The sequence below is a fragment of the Heteronotia binoei genome, chromosome 19 (assembly GCF_032191835.1).
Source record: "Heteronotia binoei isolate CCM8104 ecotype False Entrance Well chromosome 19, APGP_CSIRO_Hbin_v1, whole genome shotgun sequence".
Taxonomy (NCBI): Eukaryota; Metazoa; Chordata; class Lepidosauria; order Squamata; family Gekkonidae; genus Heteronotia; species Heteronotia binoei.
This window is the reverse complement of record NC_083241.1, coordinates 5,530,520-5,554,450: the sequence shown is the minus strand read 5'-3', so window position 1 is coordinate 5,554,450 and position 23,931 is coordinate 5,530,520. Positions and strand designations below refer to the sequence as shown.

Here is a 23,931-nt window from a genome sequence, read left to right as displayed (position 1 = left end):
CACCTGGGATTTTTTTTGGCCTCTGTGTGACACAGAGTGTTGGACTGGATTGGCCATTGGCCTGATCCAACATGGCTTCTCTTATGTTCTTAAGTCCTATGAAGAAAGGTTGAAGGAGCTGGGCATGTTTAGCCTGGAGAGGAGGCGGCTGAGAGGTGATATGATCATCATCAAGTACTTGAAGGACTGTCATCTCTAGAGGATGGGGTGAAATTGCTTTCTGTGACCCCAGAAGGTAGGACCAGAACCAATGGGTTGAAATGAAATCAGAAGAGTTTCTGGCTCAACGTTAGGAAGAACTTCCTGACCGTTAGAGAGATTCCTCAGTGGAACAGGCTTCCTTGGGAGGTGGTGGGCTCTCCTTCCTTTGAGGTTTTTAAACAGAGGCTAGATGGCCATCTGACAGTAATGACGATCCTGTGAATTTAGGGTCGGGGTGGAGAACCTCCACGAGGTCACTTGGTGTGGCCCTCGGGGATTGCTGGGCCAAACCGAGCCATGTGGCAGCCTCTCTGGGGCCTGGCTGGCCAGCGAGGATCATGGGGCCAAACCGTGCTGTGCAGCAGCCTCTCCAGGGCCAGGCAGGGCTCACAGGGCCCATATATACTGTCACACAGTGGCCAAAAAATCATATATATATATAAAATAAGGAATATTATATATATATATATATATATATATATATATATAAGGAATATATATAATAAGGAATACCAGCAGTCAGGTGGGCAGAGACAGGCTCTATTCAGCCACCCCTTGAATATCCTCAAGGCCCCCAATAGGGATCAGCCACCAGAAGTCATAATGACTCCCAGTCGCAGACACACACACACACAAATTGTGGTAGGGTAAGAGCTTTTGGGAGTCACTGCTCACTGTGTCTGCTCTTGCCCTATCACAGATTTCAGTTTTATTTAGGACTGCATTTGACTAATTTGGTTTGTTTGTGGCCTATAACAAGCTTCGTGAAGATTGTGCCTTTTGAGAAGACTTCTATCAGACAGGCATTCTGATGTTACTTATCAGGTAGCTAGATTTGGGTAGCGTGCTGTAGGGATAAGAAAATCTTTATTAGCTCAAGTAGTGGAATTTCAACATTTTATTCCTTTACTATCATAAAAATTATTTTATTGTATTGTATCCTGATGGTTTGCATAGTGTTTACTGCCCTATGTGGCGTTTTATCCACGGGTATTTAAGTTCTGGTCTTTGACCATAATAAAGATGAACTGGATTGTTTGGTTTTTTGCTTGGCAGGCATAATTAAGAGGTTTTTTTTTAAAATTGTGACTTTTATGCGTTTTTAGAACTCTTTTATTTATGTTTGCCTTGAGTTCTGCAAGGTAAGAAGGTGGCCAGCAAACATTTTCGATTAATAGATAGATAAATGATGGGTGCAAATCCTCCTACGGCATCGCACAGCAAAAGTTTAGATCTCAAGGAAGGGACAGAGAAGCAAGTCACCAATTGTCGCAAGATCGTGACAATTGGCACAAGATCGTGTCACCAATTGGCACAAGATCGTGTTCCTTCTCTTCCCTAAGACTCAGCATACCCCTTGAGGTTTTAAGACGAGGAGGGGAAACCTCCCATTCCCTTCCTTACCGCAATCCCTTTGTTGTGACGCTCCGCAGGGGAAGGCAATGCCGGAAACAGCCTCTCCAGTTCGTTCATGTCCAGGGGCTTCCCATTGGCGTCTGGATCCTCCCTGTCCCTCCGGGCTGATCCGTTCAAGGCCAGCCCCGCAGCGTTCCTCTGGCTTCTCGGAATCTGGGGGGTGGACAATTGCTCCTGGACATTCTTGCACATCAGCAACCTACGGAAAAGAAGAGAGACGGGGAGCTGAAGCAGAGAAGTCGTCATTCCGGGGACGATGCAGAATCTGCATAACTGGGAGCACGACAGACCTACCCTGACTCTGCCCACCAGGGACTCCCTAACCTGAGAGAAAGAGAAAGAGACAAAGAGAGAGAGAGAGACAGAGTCAGAGAGAGACAGAGTAGATGGCACTTTCACACATGGTAAATAACGCAGTTTCAATCCATTTCAGCAACTGTTTGCCAGTGGATTTTGCCGGTTCACACGGTAAAATCCAGTTGCAAAGTGGATTGAAAGTGCATTCGTTAGTGTGTGTGAAAGCACCAAGAGAGAGACAGAGACTGTTACTTTTCCCATAGATAGTTTTCCAGGGGGTAGCTGTTTCGGTCTGCAGTGGAAGAGCTGGATTCAAGTCCAAGATCACCTTCAGAGATCAACAAGATTTTCAGGGTAGGAGCTCGGGAGAGTCAAAGCCCCCTTCATCAAATAACTTTGTCGTATCTAATGAAAATTAAAAGAAGATTGGAGAGGTTCATGGAGGGTAGGTCTATCAGCGGCTCCTGAACCTCTCTATTTAGAGGTATAAATCCTCTTAATCCCAGAGCCAGAAGGCAACAACAGGGGAAGACCTCGGCCTCTATTGCTCCCGAGGAACTGGTTGGCCACTGTGTGAGGCAGGAGGCTGGACTAGATGGACTCTCAGTGGTTTGATCCAGCAGGGCTCTTCTGATGTACTTATGAAGGCCTTGGCCTCTTTACCCTGTTGTTGGCCCTCTTGAGGAACTGGTTGGCCTCTGTATGTGACAGGAGGCTGGACTAAATGGATCCAGCAGGGCTCTTCTGATGTTCTTCTCAGGGGAAGGCCTCAGACTCTCTGCCCGGTAGTTAACCCTCCAGAGGGACTGGTTGGCAACTGCGTGAGACAGGAGGCTGGACTAGATGGACCCTCCCTGGTTTGATCCAGCAGGGCTCTTCTGATGTTCTTCTCAGGGGAAGGCCTCAGCCTCTCTGCCCTGTTGCTGGACATCCATAGGAATTGGTTGGCAACTGTGTGAGACAGGAAGCTGGACTAGATGGACCCTCCCCGGTCTGATCCAGCAGGGCTCTTCTGATGTTCTTCTCAGGGGAAGGCCTCGGCCTCTCTGTCCTGTTGGCCACTGTGTGAGACAGGATGGTGGACTAAATGGACCCTCACTGGTCTGATCCAGCAGGGCTCTTTTGATGTTCTTATGAAAGCCTCAGCCTCTCTGCCCTGTTGTTGGCCCTCCAGAGGAACTGGCTGGCCACTGTGTGAGACAGGAGGCTGGACTAGATGGACCCTCACTGGTCTGATCCAGCAGGGCTTTTCTGATGTTCTTCTCAGGGGAAGACCTCGGCCTCTCTGCCCTGTTGTTGGCCCTCCAGAGGAACTGGCTGGCCCCTGTGTGAGACAGGAGGCTGGAATGGATGGACCCTCACTGGTCTGATCCAGCAGGGCTCTTCTGATGTTCTTCTCAGGGGAATGCCTTGGCCTCTCTGCCCTGTTGTTGGCCCTCTTGAGGAACTGCTTGGCCTCTGTGTGAGACAGGAGGCTGGAGTAGACGGACCCTCACTGGTCTGACCCAGCAGGGCTCTTCTGATGTTCTTATGAAGGCCTCGGCCTCTCTGCCCTGTTGTTGGCCCTCTTGAGGAACTGCTTGGCCTCTGTGTGAGACAGGAGGCTGGAGTAGATGGAGTCCCCTGGTCTGATCCAGCAGGGCTTTTCTTGCGTTCTTATGAATTACAGGGAAGAGAAAAGATGAGACTTGGCCACAGATTCTAAAACAGGGCACTCTACGCCCGAAGCATTCTTTGCAGGGCGCTCTTCGAACCTCTCCAGGGAAATCATGCAGCAAGGACAGTCTTCCGTTTGTTCCAGGGTTTTCTGAATGCCACTGCTGACCTCGCTATCCTCCCCCGCTCCCTGCCAAAACGCAAATGGAGACATTCGTACCGTCCCCTGTACCCAAACATAAGGAAGAGCACGCAGAAGATGATGCAAGTGACGCCGATGTGGATCCCGATGATGATCCCCGTGGCCGAGGTCTTGTTCGCTTGTTCGTCCTTCATGCAGTCGCAGGGGGGGCTCAGACCTGTTGAGGAAACACAAAGGGTAAGCGAGGGTAAGCGAGGGCAGAAGAATATTAAGTACATGGATTTCTGCATGGTTTGTTTGCAGAGACCTGGCTGGAGTCCAAGATGAGGCAAACAGCTGAGAGCCAGGTTCGAATCCCCACTCTGCCGCAGAAGCTCGGAGCAGACACAAATTCTCATCCTAACCTACCTTGGAGGGCAGTTGTGAGGGTAAAATTGCAATAGCACCTGATTGATACTTTTTTAGGTTATTGTTTTTAGGCTAATGTTTTTATATTGATGTATATTGTTGCCGTCGTTGTCTTTGTTATTATGGGCTGTGGGACGCCCTGCGCCTGCTTCGGCAGGGAGGGCGGGATATAAATCCAATAAACTAAACTAACTAAGATGCCAGTTTTGGGTCCCTGCTGGGGAGAAAAGAAGATGATACTGGATTTATATCCCACTCTGTACTCTGAATCTTAGAGTCTCAAAGTGGTCACAATCTCCTTTACCTCCCCCTCCCACAATAGACACCCTGTGAGGTGGGTGGGGCTGAGAGAGCTCTGACAGAAACTGCCCTCTCAAGGAGAACTCCTACGAAAGCTATGGCTGGCCCAAGGCCATTCCAGCAGCTGCAAGTGTAGGAGTGGGGGAACCAAACCCACACTTAACCACTACACTAAACTGGCTCTCTGTATAAATCAAGTAAATAAGTGAATAAGTGGGGAAGGCAAGAAAATCACACTCCCTGAGCGAAAGTCCTTACCCTCGTGAAAACGATTCGCCTGGATACAACCCGTTCTCTCACCCCAGTTGTTCTGCCCAAAGCCATCTGTTACCTAAGACTGCTCAGCCTCTCACCTGTCCTTTCGACCGACTCTCGCAGCGATACGAAGCGAATGGTGGCGTTCCCGTCACCGTGCTGGTTATAGGCGAGCAGCTTGACTTCATACACCACCGTGGGGTCTGGAACAAAAATGGCGGGAGAGACGCTGACCCCTGCCTGTTTTTGGAGCAGGCTGATTGGCCAGCACGGTCTCCCACAAGGCAGTAGCTCAGGAAACATGGTGGCTGACGTTGGAATGTGGGCGACCATTGGGGGATGACAGAAGATGAGGATGGAGAAGTAGGAAAGGAAGGGGGCAACCAGGATAGCCTGTGGGGGGGCACTGGGCTGTTCATCCCTGGCTCTTCTGCAGGACAACCCAAGATGAGTCAACGGCCCTCTGACATATTCCCCCGCCATATTTCATTATTCTACTAATCAAGTCATTTATAGCCTGCCTTTTTTGCTTGGACTCCAGGTAGAACACACAGAGCAAATGAACACAACAGGATGGGCTATTCCAGGGGTGTCAAACATGTGGCCCACAAGCAAATCAAAAGCAGGTTTGCAACTTACAGACGCAGACTTACAGAATGACGCCTGAACAGCATACTCAAGAGTGTTACAGTACAGACATTGTCTCCTTTTTTTTTGATGCAGTTAATTCAGAATGAGAGGTGTCAGTTATCAGAGGTTTAAATAAACAGCATGTTGCAAGAGTGCTAATGTTTTCAGCGTGAAAGGTGGTACCGATCTCCTGTCAGACTTCACAAATTTGTCCCTACTATTGCACCTACTTGTACAAAAAAACTGTGGAGAATTAGCTACTTATATACATGTTTGGTGGAACTGTAAACACATCTATAAATTTTGGCAACACATTCAAACCCAAATAAAACTGGTTACTGGCTACCACTTTAAAACCAGACGTTTATCTATTACACAATCGGAAAGATCTCCCGCTTAGGAAATGCACTTCTATTTTAATAAATATCCTAATTGCAGCTGCCAGACTTTCTATAGCGGCTAGCTGGGTAAACTCCTCTCCACCTTCTTTAGAAAATTGGTTTCAGAGATTATGGGAACTGTTTATAATGAACAAAATTGCATGTAACTCATTTGAATTATCTTTAGAACGCTACGAAGAGTGTGTTGTATCTGTTTGGTTTCCTTTGATTTCTTATGTAGCGGAACGTAACATTGTACCTCAGAATTTATTTTACAAGAAACGGATTTATTTTTGTTCTTTTTATGTAAACACAATTTTATTGATAACATATGGTAACCATATCCATTAATACCTTATTTTTATCTATCCCATATGCTATTTTCTAGTCCCCCCTCCCCCCGTTACTTGACTCCCGCCGAAGTCATATACTTAAAATACTAACATTTAAAGGTACCCTTAAACCATAAGAACCTATATTCATATTCTACTTTTTTCTAGTACTTGATCATTATGAAAAAAATTGTCCAATATCCTTTTATATTCCATTCTTCTTCTACGTAACATCTAAACTTTTCCCACTCCTTTTCGTACACTTCCAAATCATAGTCTCTTAAGATTCTCGTTAGTTTGTCCATCTCACTCCATGTTATAGGATTTATTTTTGTTCTTGAACTAATTTTCTTTATTCTGCTGCGCTGACTGCTAAACCTCGTAGTTGTCGTTAACGTTAGATGGATCCTGTCTTTGTAATAGGTATTGAAGAAGAAGATGAAGATGTTGGATTTATATCCCGCCCTCCACTTCGAAGAGTCTCAGAGCGGCTCACAATCTCCTTTCCCTTCCTCCCCCACAACAGACACCCTGTGAGGTAGATGAAGATATTGGATTTATACCCCGCCCTCCACTCCGAAGAGTCTCAGAGCGGCTCACAATCTCCTTTACCTTCCTCCTCCACAACAGACACCCTGTGAGGTAGATGAAGATATTGGATTTATATCCCGCCCTCCACTCCAAAGAGTCTCAGAGCGGCTCACAATCTCCTTTACCTTCCTCCCCCACAACAGACACCCTGTGAGGTAGATGAAGATATTGGATTTAAATCCTACCCTCCACTCCGAAGAGTCTCAGAGCGGCTCACAATCTCCTTTCCCTTCCTCCCCCACAACAGACACCCTGTGAGGTAGATGAAGATATTGGATTTATATCCCGCCCTCCACTCCGAAGAGTCTCAGAGCGGCTCACAATCTCCTTTACCTTCCTCCCCCACAACAGACACCCTGTGAGGTAGATGAAGATATTGGATTTATATCCCGCCCTCCACTCCGAAGAGTCTCAGAGCGGCTCACAATCTCCTTTCCCTTCCTCCCCCACAACAGACACCCTGTGAGGTGGGTAGGGCTGGAGAGGGCTCTCACAGCAGCTGCCCTTTCAAGGACAACCTCTGCCAGAGCTACGGCTGACCCAAGGCCATTCCAGCAGGTGCAAGTGGAGGAATGAGGAATCAAACCCGGTTCTCCCAGATAAGAGTCCACACACTTAACCACTACACCAAACTGGCTCTCTTGGTATGGACTTGGCCTCTGTATTGATCAACATTCAAAAAAGTTTGTTTTATTTTAAGGTTGTTTTTTTTAAAAAAAATAAATCTTGAATTATGTTGGTCTGTGTTTGCTACCTGGCATTACATTTCACGACACGCTTGCCCCGGCCCCACAAGGTCTCATTTACATCAGATCCGTCCCTCATCACAATGAGTTCGACATCCCTGGTCTATTCCATAAACAGCACAATAGCCATACTCACCCAGGTGAGTGATGTTGTAAGATGTGGTATTACTGGGCAGCAGGATGGGGCCGTTAAAATGGGACAGGTGAACCCTGCGGTAGAAGAGCTTGAATCCTTCGTGCTGGCCCAGTTTGATGGAGGGCTCCCACGTGGCTTGGACAGTGGTGCTGTTGAGGACTTTGATGAAGAGAGACGGGATAGCCGGCACTGAGAGAAAGCAGAAGGGAAGAAACGTCTTGGCAAAGCCCAGCTTTTCCTCGGTCCCTTTCTAGCCAAGGCAGGAAGTTTTCAAAGGCCCTTCGATGGAAGGAAAGGCTGAGAGGGGAAAAAGATCTTGAGGTCGTAGAGGAGAGCTTTATCAACTCCATGTCAAGGGAAACTATATTGCGCTCTTTCACACCCGCTAAATAATGCCCTTTCACTCTACTTGCAATGCACTTCGCCACTGGATTTTACTGTGTGAAGTGGCAAAATCTGCTTGCAAACAGTCACTGAAGTCAACTGAAGCAGCATCATTAAGCGTGTGCGAAAAAGGCCTATAACCGGGGGGGGGGGAATTCTAGCAGGAGCTCCTTTGCATATTAGGCCACACCCCCTGATGTAGCCAGTCCTCCAGGAGCTTACCAAAAAAGAGCCCTGTGAGCTCTTGGAGGATTGGCTACATGAGGGGGTGTGGCCTAATATGCAAAGGAGCTCCTGCTAGAATTTCACCTCTGCCCATAATTCTCCAAACTGTTTCTTGCTTCAACGGCTTAATAGATACATACCCTGCATGCACATGCACAGGATTCCTGTGAATCTTCCCTACACCTTGTTCTTTTCTCGTAGGTGAGCTCTGCCCCCTCCCCGCATACCGAAGTAATCAGAAGAGCAACTCACTCCCAAATCCCAGATTTCTCCTGTGGTTATACTAGGGCTTTTTTTGGAGCAGGAACTCCTTTGCCTGTTAGGCCACACCTCCCTGATGTAGCCAGTCCTCCTGGAGCTTACATTAGGCCCTGTACTAAGCGCCCTGTAAGCTCTTGGAGGATTGGCTACATCAGGGGTGTGTGGCCTAATAGGCAAAGGAGTTCTTCCTAAAGAAAAAGCCCTGGGTTATACCAACATGAATGAAAAACGGGGCCTTCACAGAAATCATGATTTTGCACCATGGATCCCACCCCCCCCCACCCCCCCACCCCCAATTCTCATCAGGCCAGTTCTGGTCTCATCTTTTGGAAGCTCATAAAGTCTCTCTTCTCCCAGCATGCCTCCGGGGCTATGGGAAATCTCAGCATGCGATCTGTAAATGGTAAAACTGGATGTAAAAAGTGGGGTATTGATTGACCTCGTTATGGCCTGCTGCTCCTGTGTTGTTTGCTAGAATTCGAGTTTTAGGAGGCTTAGTTTTAACGTAGCGAGTGTGCATCTCACGGAGGTGCTGTTTGCCATCCCAAGGGACCGTCTGAGGTTATACAAAGGAGCAGATATGCCAAAATAAATAATTACTTCTCAGGAATCACAAGTCACCGCCTGAAGTAAATTTCCAGCAGCCTAACTACATTAACGCATTTGTTGTTGGGAAGAACTTCTTCCCCAAGGAAATGCGCTAGAGGTCCCAGCTGGCTCCCTCATACGATGGCATTTGCGGCTTGGCTGACTCCCTAGAGTTGTCTAGATCACTCCAGATCTCTGCTTAATACTTCTCATGACCTGAGTTCACAGTCAGGGCTGCAATCACATGCACAGGCAGGGTTTTGGCTATCAGCAACAGCAGCCACCATGCTTAAGAACATCAGAGAAGCCATGCTGGATCAGGCCAGTGGCCCATCCAGTCCAACACTCTGTGTCACATAAGAACATAAGAGAAGCCATGTTGGATCAGGCCAGTGGCCCATCCAGTCCAACACTCTGTGTCACAGAAGAACATAAGAGAAGCCCTGTTGGATCAGGCCATTGGCCCATCCAGTCCAACACTCTGTGTCACAGAAGAACATAAGAGAAGCCATGTGGATCAGGCCAGTGGCCCATCCAGTCCAACACTCTGTGTCACATAAGAACATAACAGAAGCCATGTCGGATCAGGCCAATGGCCCATCCAGTCCAACACTCTGTGTGTCACAGAAGAACATAAGAGAAGCCATGTTGGATCAGGCCAATGGCCCATCCAGTCCAACACTCTGTGTCACAGAAGAACATAAGAGAAGCCATGTTGGATCAGGCCAATGGCCCATCCAGTCCAACACTCTGTGCCACACAGTGGCCAAAACCCAAGTGCCATCAGGAGGTCCATCAGTGGGGCCAGGACACTAGAAGCCCTCCCACTGTGTCCCCCCCAAGCACCAAGAATATAGAGCATCACTTGCCTCAGACATAAGAGAAGCCCTGTTGGATCAGGCCAATGGCCCATCCAGTCAAACACTCTGTGTCACACAGTGTCCAAAAAACCCAGTCGCCATCAGGAGGTCCATCAGTGGGGCCAGGAAACTGGAAGCTCTCCCACTGTTGCCCCACAAGTACCAAGAATACAGAGCACCACTGCCCAGGACATAAGAGAAGCCATGCTGGATCAGGCCAAAGGCCCATCCAGTCCAACACTCTGTGCCACACAGTGGCCAAAATCCAGGTGCCATCAGGAGGCACATCAGTGGGGCCAGGACACCAGAAGCCCTCCCACTGTTGTCTCTCCCAAGCACCAAGAATACAGATCATCATTGCCCCAGACAGACAGTGAGTTGCAACCATACACTGTGGCTAATAGCCACTGATGGACCTCTGCTCCAGATGTTTATCCAGTTCCCTCTTGATGCTCTCTGTTTGTAGCTGCCACCACCTCCTGTAGCAGTGAATTCCACATGTTAATCATCCTCTGGGTGAAGAAGTACTTCCTTTTATCTGTTCTAATCTGACTGCTCAGCAATTTCACTGAGTGTCCACGAGTTCTTGAACTGTGAGAAAGGGAGAAAAGTACTTCTTTCTCTCCCTTCTCTATCCCATGCATAATCTTGTAAACTTCTATCATGTCTTCCCTCAGTCAATGTTTCTCCAAGGTAAAGAGCTCCAAGCCCTTTAACCTTTCTTCATAAGGAAAGTGTTCCAGCCCTTGAATCATTCTAGTTGCCCTTTTCTGGACTTTTTCCAATGCTACAATATCTTTTTTGAGGTGCAGTGACCAGAATTGTAAACAGTACTCCAAATGAGGCCACACCATTTAATTTAGAAGGGAAAAAAATCTCTCAAGATTCTAGTCCTTGAGGCTTCAAAGACCGCCTAGAAGGGATGTACTGGAAATCTCTAAAGCTAACATGTAGGATTTTCACAGAAGTCACAGGGAGACATTTCAGCACCTTGGATAGCTCACAACTCCCTTTCATGCCGAAGATATATTGTAAAATACAGTTCTTTTGCATACGCAGACAGCACAGAATTATGTGTTTTCTAGCGCAGAATTTGAGCAGGGAGCGTTAAGCAGTGAAGCATTGTACTGTCTTCTCTGACACCAGTGACTCTCCAAGGTCTCAGCTCAGGGAACTTCCCTGCCTCAGGGTCCTTTTAACAGGAGATGGCAGCATTCAAACCCAGGACCTTCTACATGCAACACACGCACTCTCCCACAAAGCTATTGCTTACCTTCCCCCAGCGTGCTCACCACCATGACATCCGAGGCCTTGCTTGCACCCCGAGAGGTGTATGCCTTAATGTAGAAGCTGTAGCTGGTCGAGGGCTCAAGGTCCGTCACGAGCTGTTGGAAAGTGTTTTTGCTGACGGCCTCCTGGTACTCCATCTCCACAGGGTCTGAAGGGGAAGAGAAAGGGCGTGGTATGCGAGAATCCTACTAGGGGCCCAACAGAAGAAAACTGTTTTTGTCACAGCCTGGTTTGTGGGGATGATGATGATATTGGATTTATATCCCACCCTCCACTCCGAAACTCATAGTCTCAGAGCAGCTCACAATCTCCTTTCCCTTCCTCCTCCATAACAGACACCCCGTGAGGTAGATGGGGCTGAGAGAGCTCTCCCACCAGCTGCCCTTTCAAGGACAACTCCTATGACAGCACTGGCTGACCCAAGGCCATTCCAGCAGATGTAAGTGGAGGAGTGGGGAATCAAACTCGGTTCTCCCAGATAAGAGAGCTATGGCTGACCCAAGGCCATTCCAGCAGGTGCAAGTGGAGGAGTGGGGAGTCAAACCCGGTTCTCCCAGATAAGAGAGCTATGGCTGACCCAAGGCCATTCCAGCAGGTGCAAGTGGAGGAGTGGGGAGTCAAACCCGGTTCTCCCAGATAAGAGAGCTCTGGCTGACCCAAGGCCATTCCAGCAGCTGCAAGTGGAGGAGGGGGGAATCAAACCTGGTTCTCCCAGATAAGAGAGCTAAGGCTGACCCAAGGCCATTCCAGCAGCTGCAAGTGGAGGAAGGGGGAATCAAACCCGGTTCTCCCAGATAAGAGAGGTATGGCTGACCCAAGGCCATTCCAGCAGGTGCAAGTGGAGGAGTGGGGAGTCAAACCTGGTTCTCCCAGATAAGAGAGCTATGGCTGACCCAAGGCCATTCCAGCAGGTGCAAGTGGAGGAGTGGGGAATCAAACCCAGTTCTCCCAGATAAGAGAGCTCTGGCTGACCCAAGGCCATTCCAGCAGCCGCAAGTGGAGGAGTGGGGAATCAAACTTGGTTCTCCCAGATAAGAGTCTGCACACTTAGCCACCACACCAAACTAGCTCTATGATACATGCCTCTGCACCTCTCCTCATGGAATGGGGACCCATGAGCACCCAAGTGCCTGCCAACACCTTTCCGGGCGTCTGCCAATTATTTTTGAAAAGTGGACATGACCAGGTGGGTCTTTTTGTGCTGCGAAGGTCTGATGGGCCGCAAGGGATTGGATTGGCTGTGCAGGTTTTTAAAAGCGTTGCTTTGGCAGCACAAGGCTCTTCGCTGTGTTACTGAAGGCAAGCGGCGACAGCCATTTTGTGGCTGAACATAAGAACATAAGAGAAGCCATGTTGGATCAGGCCAATGGCCCCTCCAGTCCAACACTCTGTGTCACACAGTGGCCAAAAATTTTTATATACATATAAATATATATTAATACACACACACACACACACTGTGGCTAATAGCCACTGATGGACCTCTGCTCCATATTTTTATCTAACCCCCTCTTGAAAGTGGCCATGCTTGTGGCCGCCACCACCTCCTGTGGCATTGAATTCCACATGTTAATCACCCTTTGGGTGAAGAAGTACTTCCTTTTATACATTTTAACCTGTCTGCTCAGCAATTTCATCGATTGCCCACGAGTTCTTGTATTGTGAGAAAGGGAGAAAAGTACCTCTTTCTCTACCTTCTCCATCCCATGCATTATCTCGTAAACCTCTATCATGTCACCCCGCAGTCGACGTTTCTCCAAGCTAAAGAGTCCCAAGCGTTTCAACCTTTCTTCATAGGGAAAGTGCTCCAGCCCTTTAATCATTCTAGTTGCCCTTTTCTGGACTTTCTCGAATGCTATAATATCCTTTTTGAGGTGCGGCGACCAGAACTGCACACAGTACTCCAAATGAGACCGCACCATCGATTTATACAGGGGCATTATGATACTGGCTGGCTCCGCCTCCCATGGCAGCTGTTTCACAGCAGCCATTTTGTGGCAGAGCCCACCACCTTCTCTCAGAAACTCCAAGGAGCCCACAGGCTCAGAGCATCAGATGAAAGAATCTGGGTTCCAACCCCCACTCAGGCATGATGTTCACTGAGCGACCTTAAACCACCGTGGCACAGAGGCCAGAGAGTCTGTCTTGGATCTGGGAGACCCGGGTTCTAATCCCCATGCAGCCTCGAAGCGATCACCCTCTCTCATCCCATCCTACCTCACAGGGTTGTTGTGAAGATAAAAAAGAGGGAAGAAGAAGAAGATAACTGAAGATTTATACCTCGCCCTTCTCTCTGAATCAGAGACTCACAGCACTTGAACATATGAACATATATGAACATATGAAGCTGCCTTAAACTGAATCAGACCGTTGGTCCATCAAAGTCAGTATTTTCTTCTCAGACTGGCAGCGGCTCTCCAGGGTCTCAAGCTGAGGTTTTTCACACCTATTTGCCTGGACCCTTTTTTTTGGAGATGCCAGGGATTGAACCTGGGACCTTCTGCTTACCAAGCAGATACTCTACCACTGAGCCACCGTCCCTCCCCACTTACAATCTCTTATATCTTCTCCCCCCATAACAGACACCTTGTGAGCTGGGTGGGGCTGAAAGGGCTCTCACAGCAGCTGCCCTTTCAAGGACAACTCTGCATGAACTATAGCTGACCCAAGGCCATTCCAGCAGGTGCAAGTGGAGGAGTAAGGAATCAAACCCGGTTCTCCCAGATAAGAATCTGCACACATAACCGCGACACCAAACTGGGTCTCAGTGTCAGACACTGGAATATAACTACAGTAAATGCTTAGCCTCACTGACTCCATTTTCTTAGCATTGATACTAACCATGAGAAGGCTTGCTGCATATCAAAGTAGAAGCCACAGAATGTTACTAACAGCTGGTGTGAACATTCCTTTCCCTGCAAACTAACAAAAGATACTTTCCTTTGAAGATAAGAGCCTCAGGGTTGGCAGTTCGGCCATTCCTGTGAAGCAGCAGTAACAAAGAGATAAGGGGAAGCACCCGTGTGAAACCTAGCACCCCGACCTAGCAATGTTTAGATGTGTGGGGTTTTGCATAGCAAGCTTTGATGTAGAATTCTTTAAGATACGTGCTCATTTGCAACACTGTATCAGTTCCAATCTTTCTTCGTTCAGATGCTAAGGACTCTATAATAACGCCTAAACTTTGTATCAAATCGAAGTCTGGTTGATTTGAAGCTCCATTGTCTGACACTCAGAAGTAGAAGAAGAAGACGACCCCGCCCGCCCTTCTCTCTGAATCAGAGTCTCGGAATGGTTTACAATCTCCTTTCTCTTATCTCCCCACAACAAACACCCTGTGAGGTGGGTGGGGCTGAGAGAGCACTCTCGGAAGCTGCCCTTTTGAGGACAACTCCTGCGAGAGCTATGGCTGACCCAAGGCCATTCCAGCAGCTGCAAGCGGAGGAGTGGGGAAATCCAATCCGGTTCTCTCAGATAAGAGTCTGCGCACTTCACCACTATACCACACTGGCCACGTATACTGCCCAGAGGAAATGTATCTTACAAATGCAAGAAGCAGTCAGGGTCCTTGGCCCACTCAAACACCATATTCCAAGGTTATCTGCTTGGTGGGGTTCTTGCTCCCCCTTGGATTGAACCAGGGCAAAGGCTCCATAACTACGGCTGCCGTTCCTGTTGCCGCTCTCCTGTTTCCGCCCTACCTGTCGCTCTCCGTATGTGCAGGACATAGCCGATAATCTCCTTGGTATTCTGCAGTGGCTCGCTCCACGACACTTGGATGGTCGTCGCCGAGACGGTCGTGGCTTTCACCTTTTGGGGCGGGCCGGGCAGCCCGTCGGCCCAAAGCACCGTCAGCCTGGCGCTGGCTTGCGTGGATCCGGCGCTGTTCTCGGCGATGCACTGGTAGATGGCCTCGTCTCCCTGGCTGATGCCGTAGATGGTCAGCGTGCTGCAGGGCGGATGGAGAAAGAGAAGCAAAGAGAGACGCGGTAATACTTGATCCCACATTTCGCAAAGGTTTCTACGAGCTTACAGAAAGCCTCAAGCAGTTTACGTGCTGATGCTAGCAATCACTTGTATCCAATATGCTTCCAATCGTTACTATCCAGTAAGGTCAATTGACCAATGGAAATTGACCATACTGGATAGTAACGATTGGAAGCATACGTGGGATCAAGTACTGCCACGTTGCGTTCTTTTTTACTGTGCCTTGCTGTACAGAAGAAAAATTTTTTTGGAGCTTTTGTTCTCCGTGGACAACTTTACCAATGGCACGACTGCCCGCAACTCTTTCCTAAAATGTTTGGGCATTAATCTCACCTGGGGATTGGCAACCCTAGTGTCAAACATGCAAGTTATTCTTAATATAAAGCTGTACTATTCAAGTTGCTACTTTGCTATCGATGCATATCAAAGCTATGTAAACCCCTTCCTTAGTTCTCACCTTCTGTAACAAATGCAGGAATGCCCGACAGTTCCCAAGCTCAAGCCTGGCACTCAGGATGTTGCTAATCGCAAAAGATAGCTAAATGCATCCGTTGTAGTAATTCACACGCTCATGCTAGAATTCCAAGTTATCTCTACTGTCCCCTTTGATGTACCCCTTCAAGGCAGATGCCATCTCTCTCTCTCTCTCTCTCTCTCTCTCTCTCTCTCGGCTTGACTTCGCGAACGAAGATTTAAGAAAGGTGCAGTAGTCCACGTCTGCTGCAGGCTCGCTGGTGGCTGACAAGACCAATGCGGGACAGGCAGGTCCGGCCACAGTGGCTGCAGGGAAAAGTCTGATTTGGGGTTGGTGCTGTCGACCGCAAGTAAGGATGCCCGTTGACCGCGGGTAGCCAACTGGGGGGGGGGGAGACGAGCTTTGTTTAGGCCACCTTTTCTAGGCCCCTCTCTATACAGAGCAAGCAGTGCTGTCCCTAAATAAGGCTGCTTGGTCGTTCAGGGTGCTGCCGAAAAATGCTTTCGTCTCCGGGTCAGCATCAGGCGACCAATACCCTGAACCGCCTAAATGTGGGATTGGGAGTGCGGCTTCCAGTGGCATCTTCCACCTGCCGTTTCGCCCCTTGCCCATCGCTGTAGAACTTGGTGGGTTGTGGGTTGTGGATGTGGATATGCCCTTCAGGCCTGCGCAGAGGAATTTTTAGGTGAAGCGCAGTGTGCGCAGTACTGGCTCCACCCTTTCACCTTGAGGTCATCTGCCATGGCCCAGTAAGCCGGGACGCCGGCAGCGAGTCCTCCAGGTGGTAGGTGTTACATTAACGAGCTCTGTCTGCCCGGGCTTGATGTTAGAGTTTTCCTTCTCTTGGCTGGCGAGGTTGGTGAGCCCAGCCTGCCCATCCAGTTATACCGCCAGACATTCGGCCGCACCATGACGTGGCAAACTCTGTGAAAAACGGGGGGGACCAGCGAGAAGGTGTTGCCACGGATGCACTAATGTAGGAGAGGCCATTGCAGTGACCATCTGCCAGGCATAGCCAGACAGTGACCACGCAGCGTTCACTACACCGGGAAAGGAGAGGCGATGTATTGCGCATACACTTTCCCTGGGGGGGCAGGACACCCAGAGGGAGCCCACCCACCCCCCTCAAGCCAGATGCCATACACTGAAATGTATCACTTTCAAGTTGTTCCATTGATGAGCACAATGGATTATCAATAAACGAAGACTTTGTTTCAAATCATCGCTTGGTTCTTTTGAAACTCCCATGCTTGACACCTAGTACACAGCAGTGGAGAAATCAAAAGGGCAGGCGCCCGAGTGAGTGGAGGGTTTTCTTGTCCTCTTGCACATTGAGCCTGATCCGGCGGGGAGGGCGGGATATAAATAAAATTATCTATCTATCTATCTATCTATCTATCTATCTATCTATCTATCTATCTATCTATCTATCTATCTATCTATCTATCTATCTATCTATCTATCTATCTATCTATCTACCTACCTACCTATCTATCCATCCACCCACCCACCCATCCATCCATCCACCCACCCACCTACCTACCCATCCACCCACCCACCCACCCATCCATCCATCCACCCACCCACCCACCCACCCACCCATCCATCCATCCATCCATCCATCCATCCATCCATCCATCCATCCATCCATCCATCCATCCACTTACCCATCCATCCATCTATCTATCTATCTATCTATCTATCTATCTATCTATCTATCTATCTATCTATCTATCTATCTATCTATCTATCTATCTATCTATCTATCTATCTATCTATCTATCTATCTATCTATCTATCTATCTATCTATCCATCCATCCACCCACCCACCCACCCACCCACCTACCTACCCACCCACCCATCCACCCACCCACCCACCCATCGATCGATCGATCGATCCATCCATCCACTTACCTACCTACCTACCCATCCATCCATCCATCCATCCACTTACCTACCTACCTACCTACCTACCTACCCATCCATCCATCCATCCATCCATCGATCCATCCATCCATCCATCCATCCATCCATCCATCGATCCATCCATCCATCGATCCATCCATCCATCCACCCACCCACCCATCGATCCATCCATCCATCCACCTACCTACCTACCTACCTACCTACCTACCTACCTACCTACCTACCTACCTACCTACCTACCTACCTACCTACCTACCTACCTACCTACCTACCTACCCATCCATCCATCCATCCATCCATCCATCCATCCATCCATCCATCCATCCACCCACCCACCCACCCACCCACCCATCTATCTATCTATCTATCTATCTATCTATCTATCTATCTATCTATCTATCTATCTATCTATCTATCTATCTATCTATCTTTGACGCCTCGGCCTCCCAGCCTCTGAGTAACTGCGCCGCCAATTTACACCCGACCTCATCTGCAAGTCTGAGGACCTTATTCCAATTCCACCCTTTGGGGGAGAACAAAACGCGGCCTTTGCACTTCCAAGCTGGTGCTCCTCCGGAGACCCTGGCCTCCAGTTATCCTAGAAGAGAAGGAACTCCTCTCTCTGTGTCCCCCCCCCACGCCTCCACCCACCCTGCACAGGAAAACTATGCGAGAAATGTGTCTGGTGCCTCCTCTGAGCCAGGGGTCAGGTGCCCCTCCCTGCAGCGAACATTAATTCTCTCCGGAGGACTGGAGAGGGTTTGGATGCCCAGGGGAGAGGGAGAAGATGGGATTGCAGATATTAAGTCTGGGCCTTTTGCAACCAGTCGAGGTTCTAATTTATGCCGCAGCGCCATCTGGGAAGTGTGTGAAACAGTCTCCATTTAAAGATCACCGGCTTTCGAGGGGGGCAGGAGTGATAGACACAACACGGCAATGAGGCGACCCCCTCCCTCCCTCTTAGGCTGTCAAGGCAAGGGAGCCACCTTCTCTGTCACTGTAACAAGGGGCGCGGGGGTGGGATTTGCCCGTTGCTGCTCCCCTCACCCCCCAAAAAGAGAATTTATTTGATACCTCACAAGTTAGAAGGGAACAGACCTGGACGAAGCACAAAAGTATAGCTTCAAAACAGCGAGATCAGGCGCAGGTTGCCAAAATTCAGGCGCTGTGCAGTTCTTGTGCTTTAAGATAGGGTTGGTAACAGGGATGGCCCAGGGGTGGCCGAACGGTGGCTCTTTCACACATATTGTGTGGTTCTCCAAGCCCCACCCTCCCCACATTGGCTGACTCGGAAAAGGCATTTGTCTCTTTAAATCACTTCTCTTCGCCAAGGCAGCCAATGGCTTGGAGAATGCATTTAAAGTTAAAGTTGCTTTCTTTCTACCTCTCCCTACTCCCTCTCCCCATCCATTTTCCTTCCTTCTTCCCCTCCTTCCTGTCTTGCAGCTCACAAACATCCGGTGTTCATGTCTTGTGGCTCTCAAACATCTGATATTTATTCTATGAAACTCTTATGTTAAGAAGAGTTTCCTCCCCATAACAGACACCCTGTAAGATAGATGAAGATATTGGATTTATATCCCGCCCTCCACTCCGAAGAGTCTCAGAGCGGCTCACAATCTCCTCTACCTTCCTCCCCCACAACAGACACCCTGTGAGGTAGATGAAGATATTGTTTTTATATCCCGCCATCCACTCCGAAGAGTCTCAGAGCGGCTTACAATCTCCTTTCCCTTCCTCCCCCCAACAGACACCCTGTGAGGTAGATGAAGATATTGGATTTATATCCCGCCCTCCACTCCGAAGAGTCTCAGAGCGGCTCACAATCTCCTTTACCTTCCTCCCCCACAACAGACACCCTGTGAGGTGGGTGGGGCTGGAGAGGGCTCTCACAGCAGCTGCCCTTTCAAGGACAACCTCTGCCAGAGCTATGGCTGACCCAAGGCCATGCTAGCAGGTGCAAGTGGAGGAGTGGGGAATCAAACCCGGTTCTCCCAGATAAGAGTCCGCACACTTCACCACTACACCAAACTGGCTCTCCAGTCTGATTCTCAGCAGGTTTGGCCACCCCTGCCTTAGACTGTCTGGCACCCTAGACAAAGCTAACTTCTGTGTCCCCTTCCCCCCCCACACACTGGTAACATCACCACATCACATGGGGGCATCCAATATGGTGCCCCCAGAGGGCCAGTGCCCTAGGCAACTGCCTGGTTTGCCCAGTGGCAGGACCGGCCCTGGTTAGGAATGACTTTGCACGGCTGATGCTGCATCAAATAGAGCCTCCATGCCCTGAGAAAGTCTACCTCTGTGTATCAAGTGCCAGCAAAACAACAGAAGCCTGGCTCGTGTTCATGAATACTCTGCTTGTAAACATCTGGCCAACCACATCTGGAAGCCGAAACGATCAGCCCGATCCAGCCCAAAGCAATCCCTGCCAGTTTCATGCCCTGCGGACAGCCATGGTCAGGGGTGGAATTCTAGCAGGAGCTCCTTTGCATATCAGGCCACACCCCCAGGATGTAGCCATTCCTCCAAGAGCTTATAAAAAAGAACCTTGTGAGCTCTTGGAGGATTGGCTACATCAGGGGTGTGTGGCCTAATATGCAAAGGAGCTCCCGCTGGAATTCCATCCCTGGCCATGGTGCTCGGCAGGGTGAGACAGCGACTTTGGAGGGACGTCGCCTGGCACCCAATTTATCCGCATGTTTTGCAGGTGTCCGGAGAGCTGGACACTCTCTTCCTGGTGGGAAGCCCCAGCTGCTGCCCTAACTGTGGGCCAAGATTTCTCACTGCCTCTCCCTGCTGCAAGCAGGAAATGTGGAATAGCGGTTAGAGAGATTCCTTAAGATTTGGGAGACCCGGGTTCAAATTCCTTGCTCTTCTACAGCAGCTCACTGAGTGACCATGGGCCCATTGTTCTCTCAGCCTAACCTACCTCACAGGGCTCTTGTGAAGATAAAATGGAGGGGAGGAGAATGATATAAGCATCAGGAAAGATCAAATAAATAATATCCTTCAAGTCCCTCCGATCCTATGAGCAAGGCAGACAGCCAGGACATGATTGGTGTAGTGGTTAAGTGTGTGGACTCTTATCTGGGAGAACCGGGTTTGATTCCCCACTCCTCCACTTGCAGCTGTTGGAATGTCCTTGGGTCAGTCATAGCTCTCATAGAAGTTGTCCTTGAAAGGGCAGCTTCTTGGAGAGCTCTCTCACCCCCACCTACATCACAGGGCGTCTGCTGTGGGGGGAGAAGATATAGGAGATTGTAAGCCGCTCTAAAGCTTTGATTCAGGGAGAAGGGTGGGGTATAAATCTGCCCCCACTTTGTGAGGGGAGAAGATATAGGAGATTGTAAGCCGCTCTAAAGCTTTGATTCAGGGAGAAGGGTGGGGTATAAATCTGCCCCCACTTTGTGAGGGGAGAAGATATAGGAGATTGTAAGCCGCTCTGAAGCTCTGATTCAGGGAGAAGGGCGGGGTATAAATCTGCCCCCACTTCACAGGGTGTCTGTTGTGAGGGGAGAAGATATAGGAGATTGTAAGCTGCTCTGAGTCTCTGATACAGGGAGAAGGGTGGAGTATAAATCTGCCCCCACTTCACAGGGTGTCTGTTGTGAGGGGAGAAGATATAGGAGATTGTAAGCCGCTCTGAAGCTCTGATTCAGAGAGAAGGGTGGGGTATAAATCTGCAGTCTTCTTCTTCTAAAGCCCTGTCAAGCCACCAGTACTCTGCATTTTGGCTTTCTGGTCACTGGCCATTGTGGACCACGAACTTCATCTTGGTCGCCAAAAGCCAACTTGGATGATGAACTTGCCAAAACAGCTCAGGCCGGGAGTTTGGAGAACCTCCACGGCTTCTGCGCTGATGCTTCTCCCTCGGCCATTCCCTCCCCCAAAAGAAAAATAAATGATTGCATATTAATGCAATTAATTAGGAAACAATCCAACCTGAGATAGCTTTCTCTTTCTTTTCTTTAACAAAAACAAAATCCTTTGAGGGCATTCTGTCCTTTTTATGACTGTACAATAGGTTTTTAAAATCTACATGAAATTTTCAGGGCTGGGGGAGAGAGTGTGTAATCTAATTAAGAGGCTCCCGCTACAGTTCCATTGGGCTCATTACTGGAAGATAAGAGATCCCTCATTACACAGGCAAATATTTTTCCTAAGCACCATCGGCTGAGATGCGTCTGAAGGCCACTTTGCAAACCGATTCGGCCTCTGGAACTAAGTGCGTCATGGCTTTTAGTCACGCGCACAAAAATGGAAGAAACAGAGAGGTGAGGGCCATTGCTTCACAGCTTGTTTTCTGCCACCCTGCATTTTAAGAGCATTCCGCATGTCTGCATGCACAAAAATAGCTCTGCTCAGATTTATGGGTCTCAGAACTATCAACACGGAGAGATAATTCATAAGGAGCCTGCCTTCCACTGAAGGAAATCCTTGACCTTCCAAACTGTCTTCTTCAGAGCTTTTTTTGTAGCAGGAGCTCATTCGCATATTAGGCCACACACCCTTGATGTAGCCAATCCTCCAAGAGCTTACAGTGGGTCCTGTACTAAGAGCCCTGTAAGCTCTTGGAGGATTGGCTACATCAGGGGTGTGTGGCTTAAGATGCTACCAAAAAAAAAGCCCTGGTCTTCTCAGAGAGAGCCAGTTTGGTGTAGTGGTTAAGTGCATGGACTCTTATCCGGGAGAATTGGGTTTGATTCCCCACTCCTCCACTTGCACCTGATGGAATGGCCTTGGGTCAGCCATAGCTATCTCAGGAGTTGTCCTTGAAAGGGCAGCTGCTGTAAAAGCCCTCTCAGCCCACCTCATATAAGAATATAAGAGAAGCCATGTTGGATCAGGCCAATGGCCCATCCAGTCCAACACTCTGTGTCACACAGTGGCCAAAAAAACAAACAAGCCCAATTGCCATCAGGAGGTTCACAAGTGGGGCTAGAAGCCCTTCCACTTTGCCCCCCCCCCCCCAAGCATCACTGCCCCAGACAGTTCCAATAAAATGCAGTGGCTAATAGCCATGGATGGACCTCTGCTCCATACGTTTATCCAGTCCTCTCTTGAAGCTGTCTATACTTGTAGCCACCATCACCCCCTGTGGCAGTGAATTCCACATGTTAATCACAGGGTGTCTGTTGTGGGGGGAGAATATATAGGAGATTGTGAGCCCCTCTGAGTCTCTGATTCAGAGAGAAGGGCAGGGTATAAATCTACAGTCTTCCTCAGAATCCCAGGGTTAAGGTTTTTTGTTCCTGTTTTTTGGAAGCCTATTAGGGCTGTTTGCTGAAAACTGTGTGCTCCTAATTTGCCACATCAGGATGGTATGCTCCAGGGAGACCGACTTTGCACCTTAGGAAATGCAAATGGCAGTTCTGTGACAAACAGACAAGGGGGGGGGGGGCACTGGGGCTCAGTGGAAGAGCCTCTGCTTACCGTGCAGAAAGTCTCAGGTTCAATCCCCGGCAACTCCTTTTAGAAGAAGAGGATATTGGATTTATATCCCACCATCCATTCTGAATTTCATAGTCTCAGAGCGGCTCACAATCTCCTTTACCTTCTTCCCTCATAACAGACACCCTGTGAGGTGGGTGGGGCTGAGAGGGCTCTCACAGCAGCTGCCCTTTCAAGGACAACCTCTGCCAGAGCTATGGCTGACCCAAGACCACTCCAGCAGCTGCAAGTGGAGGAGTGTAGAATCAAACTCGGTTCTCCCAGATAAGAGTCTATGTACTTAACCACTACACCAAACTGGCTCTTCCAAGTAGCTGATGTGAAAAACCTCTGCATAAAACCCTGGAGAGCTGCTACCAGCCTGAGTAGACAATACTGATCTCAATTGACGGAGGGTCTGATTCACTATAAGGCAGCTTCATGGGTTATGCTGTTTGGGAGGGGCCATGGTTCATTGGTAGAGCATCTGTTTGGCATGCAGAAGGTCACAGGTTCAATCCCTGGCATCTCCAGTTAAAAGGACCAGACAGTAGGTAATAGGAAAGACTTCTGCCTGAGACCCTGGAGAGCAGCTACCAGCCTGAGCAGACAATACTGCCCTTGATGGGCCGATGGTCTGATTCTGTAGAGGGCAGCTTGGTGGATTCACGTATCACTGCAGATCTCAGAGGCAAAAAGGCTGAAAACCAATAAGCTTGCACAATGGTGACTGCTTCAATGTCCCCAGGATTTCCTCCCACAGGGAAAGCAGGAAGTTTCTGCATTCAGTGGGGATGTCTAGGAGTCATCGCACTTTCATTGGGGTGGGGGAGACTTGTCTTGGCAGTAGTATGTGCAAAAAGGATTTCGGAGTCTTAGTGGACCCTACGCTGAACATGAGCCAACAGTGTGATGCGGCGGCTAAAAAGGCAAACGCAATTTTGGGCTGTATCAACAGAAGTCGAGTGTCCAGATCACATGAAGTGATGGTATCGCTTTACTCTGCTC

General features: G+C 49.0%; 1 protein-coding gene across 2 annotated transcripts in view; it reads right to left on the bottom strand.

The window, feature by feature from the left end:
- Positions 1–23,931, bottom strand: part of IGDCC3 (immunoglobulin superfamily DCC subclass member 3) — a 144,505-nt gene that overhangs the window by 3,717 nt on the left and 116,857 nt on the right. For both annotated transcript variants that reach the window (XM_060260250.1, XM_060260251.1), the window contains exons 7-12: positions 14,800–15,047; positions 11,082–11,246; positions 7,491–7,679; positions 4,774–4,878; positions 3,791–3,929; positions 1,606–1,816 (exon numbers count right to left, since the gene is read on the bottom strand). In XM_060260250.1, the coding sequence (XP_060116233.1) occupies positions 1,606–1,816; positions 3,791–3,929; positions 4,774–4,878; positions 7,491–7,679; positions 11,082–11,246; positions 14,800–15,047 (1,057 nt within the window). The remainder of the gene's footprint in view (positions 1–1,605; positions 1,817–3,790; positions 3,930–4,773; positions 4,879–7,490; positions 7,680–11,081; positions 11,247–14,799; positions 15,048–23,931) is intronic.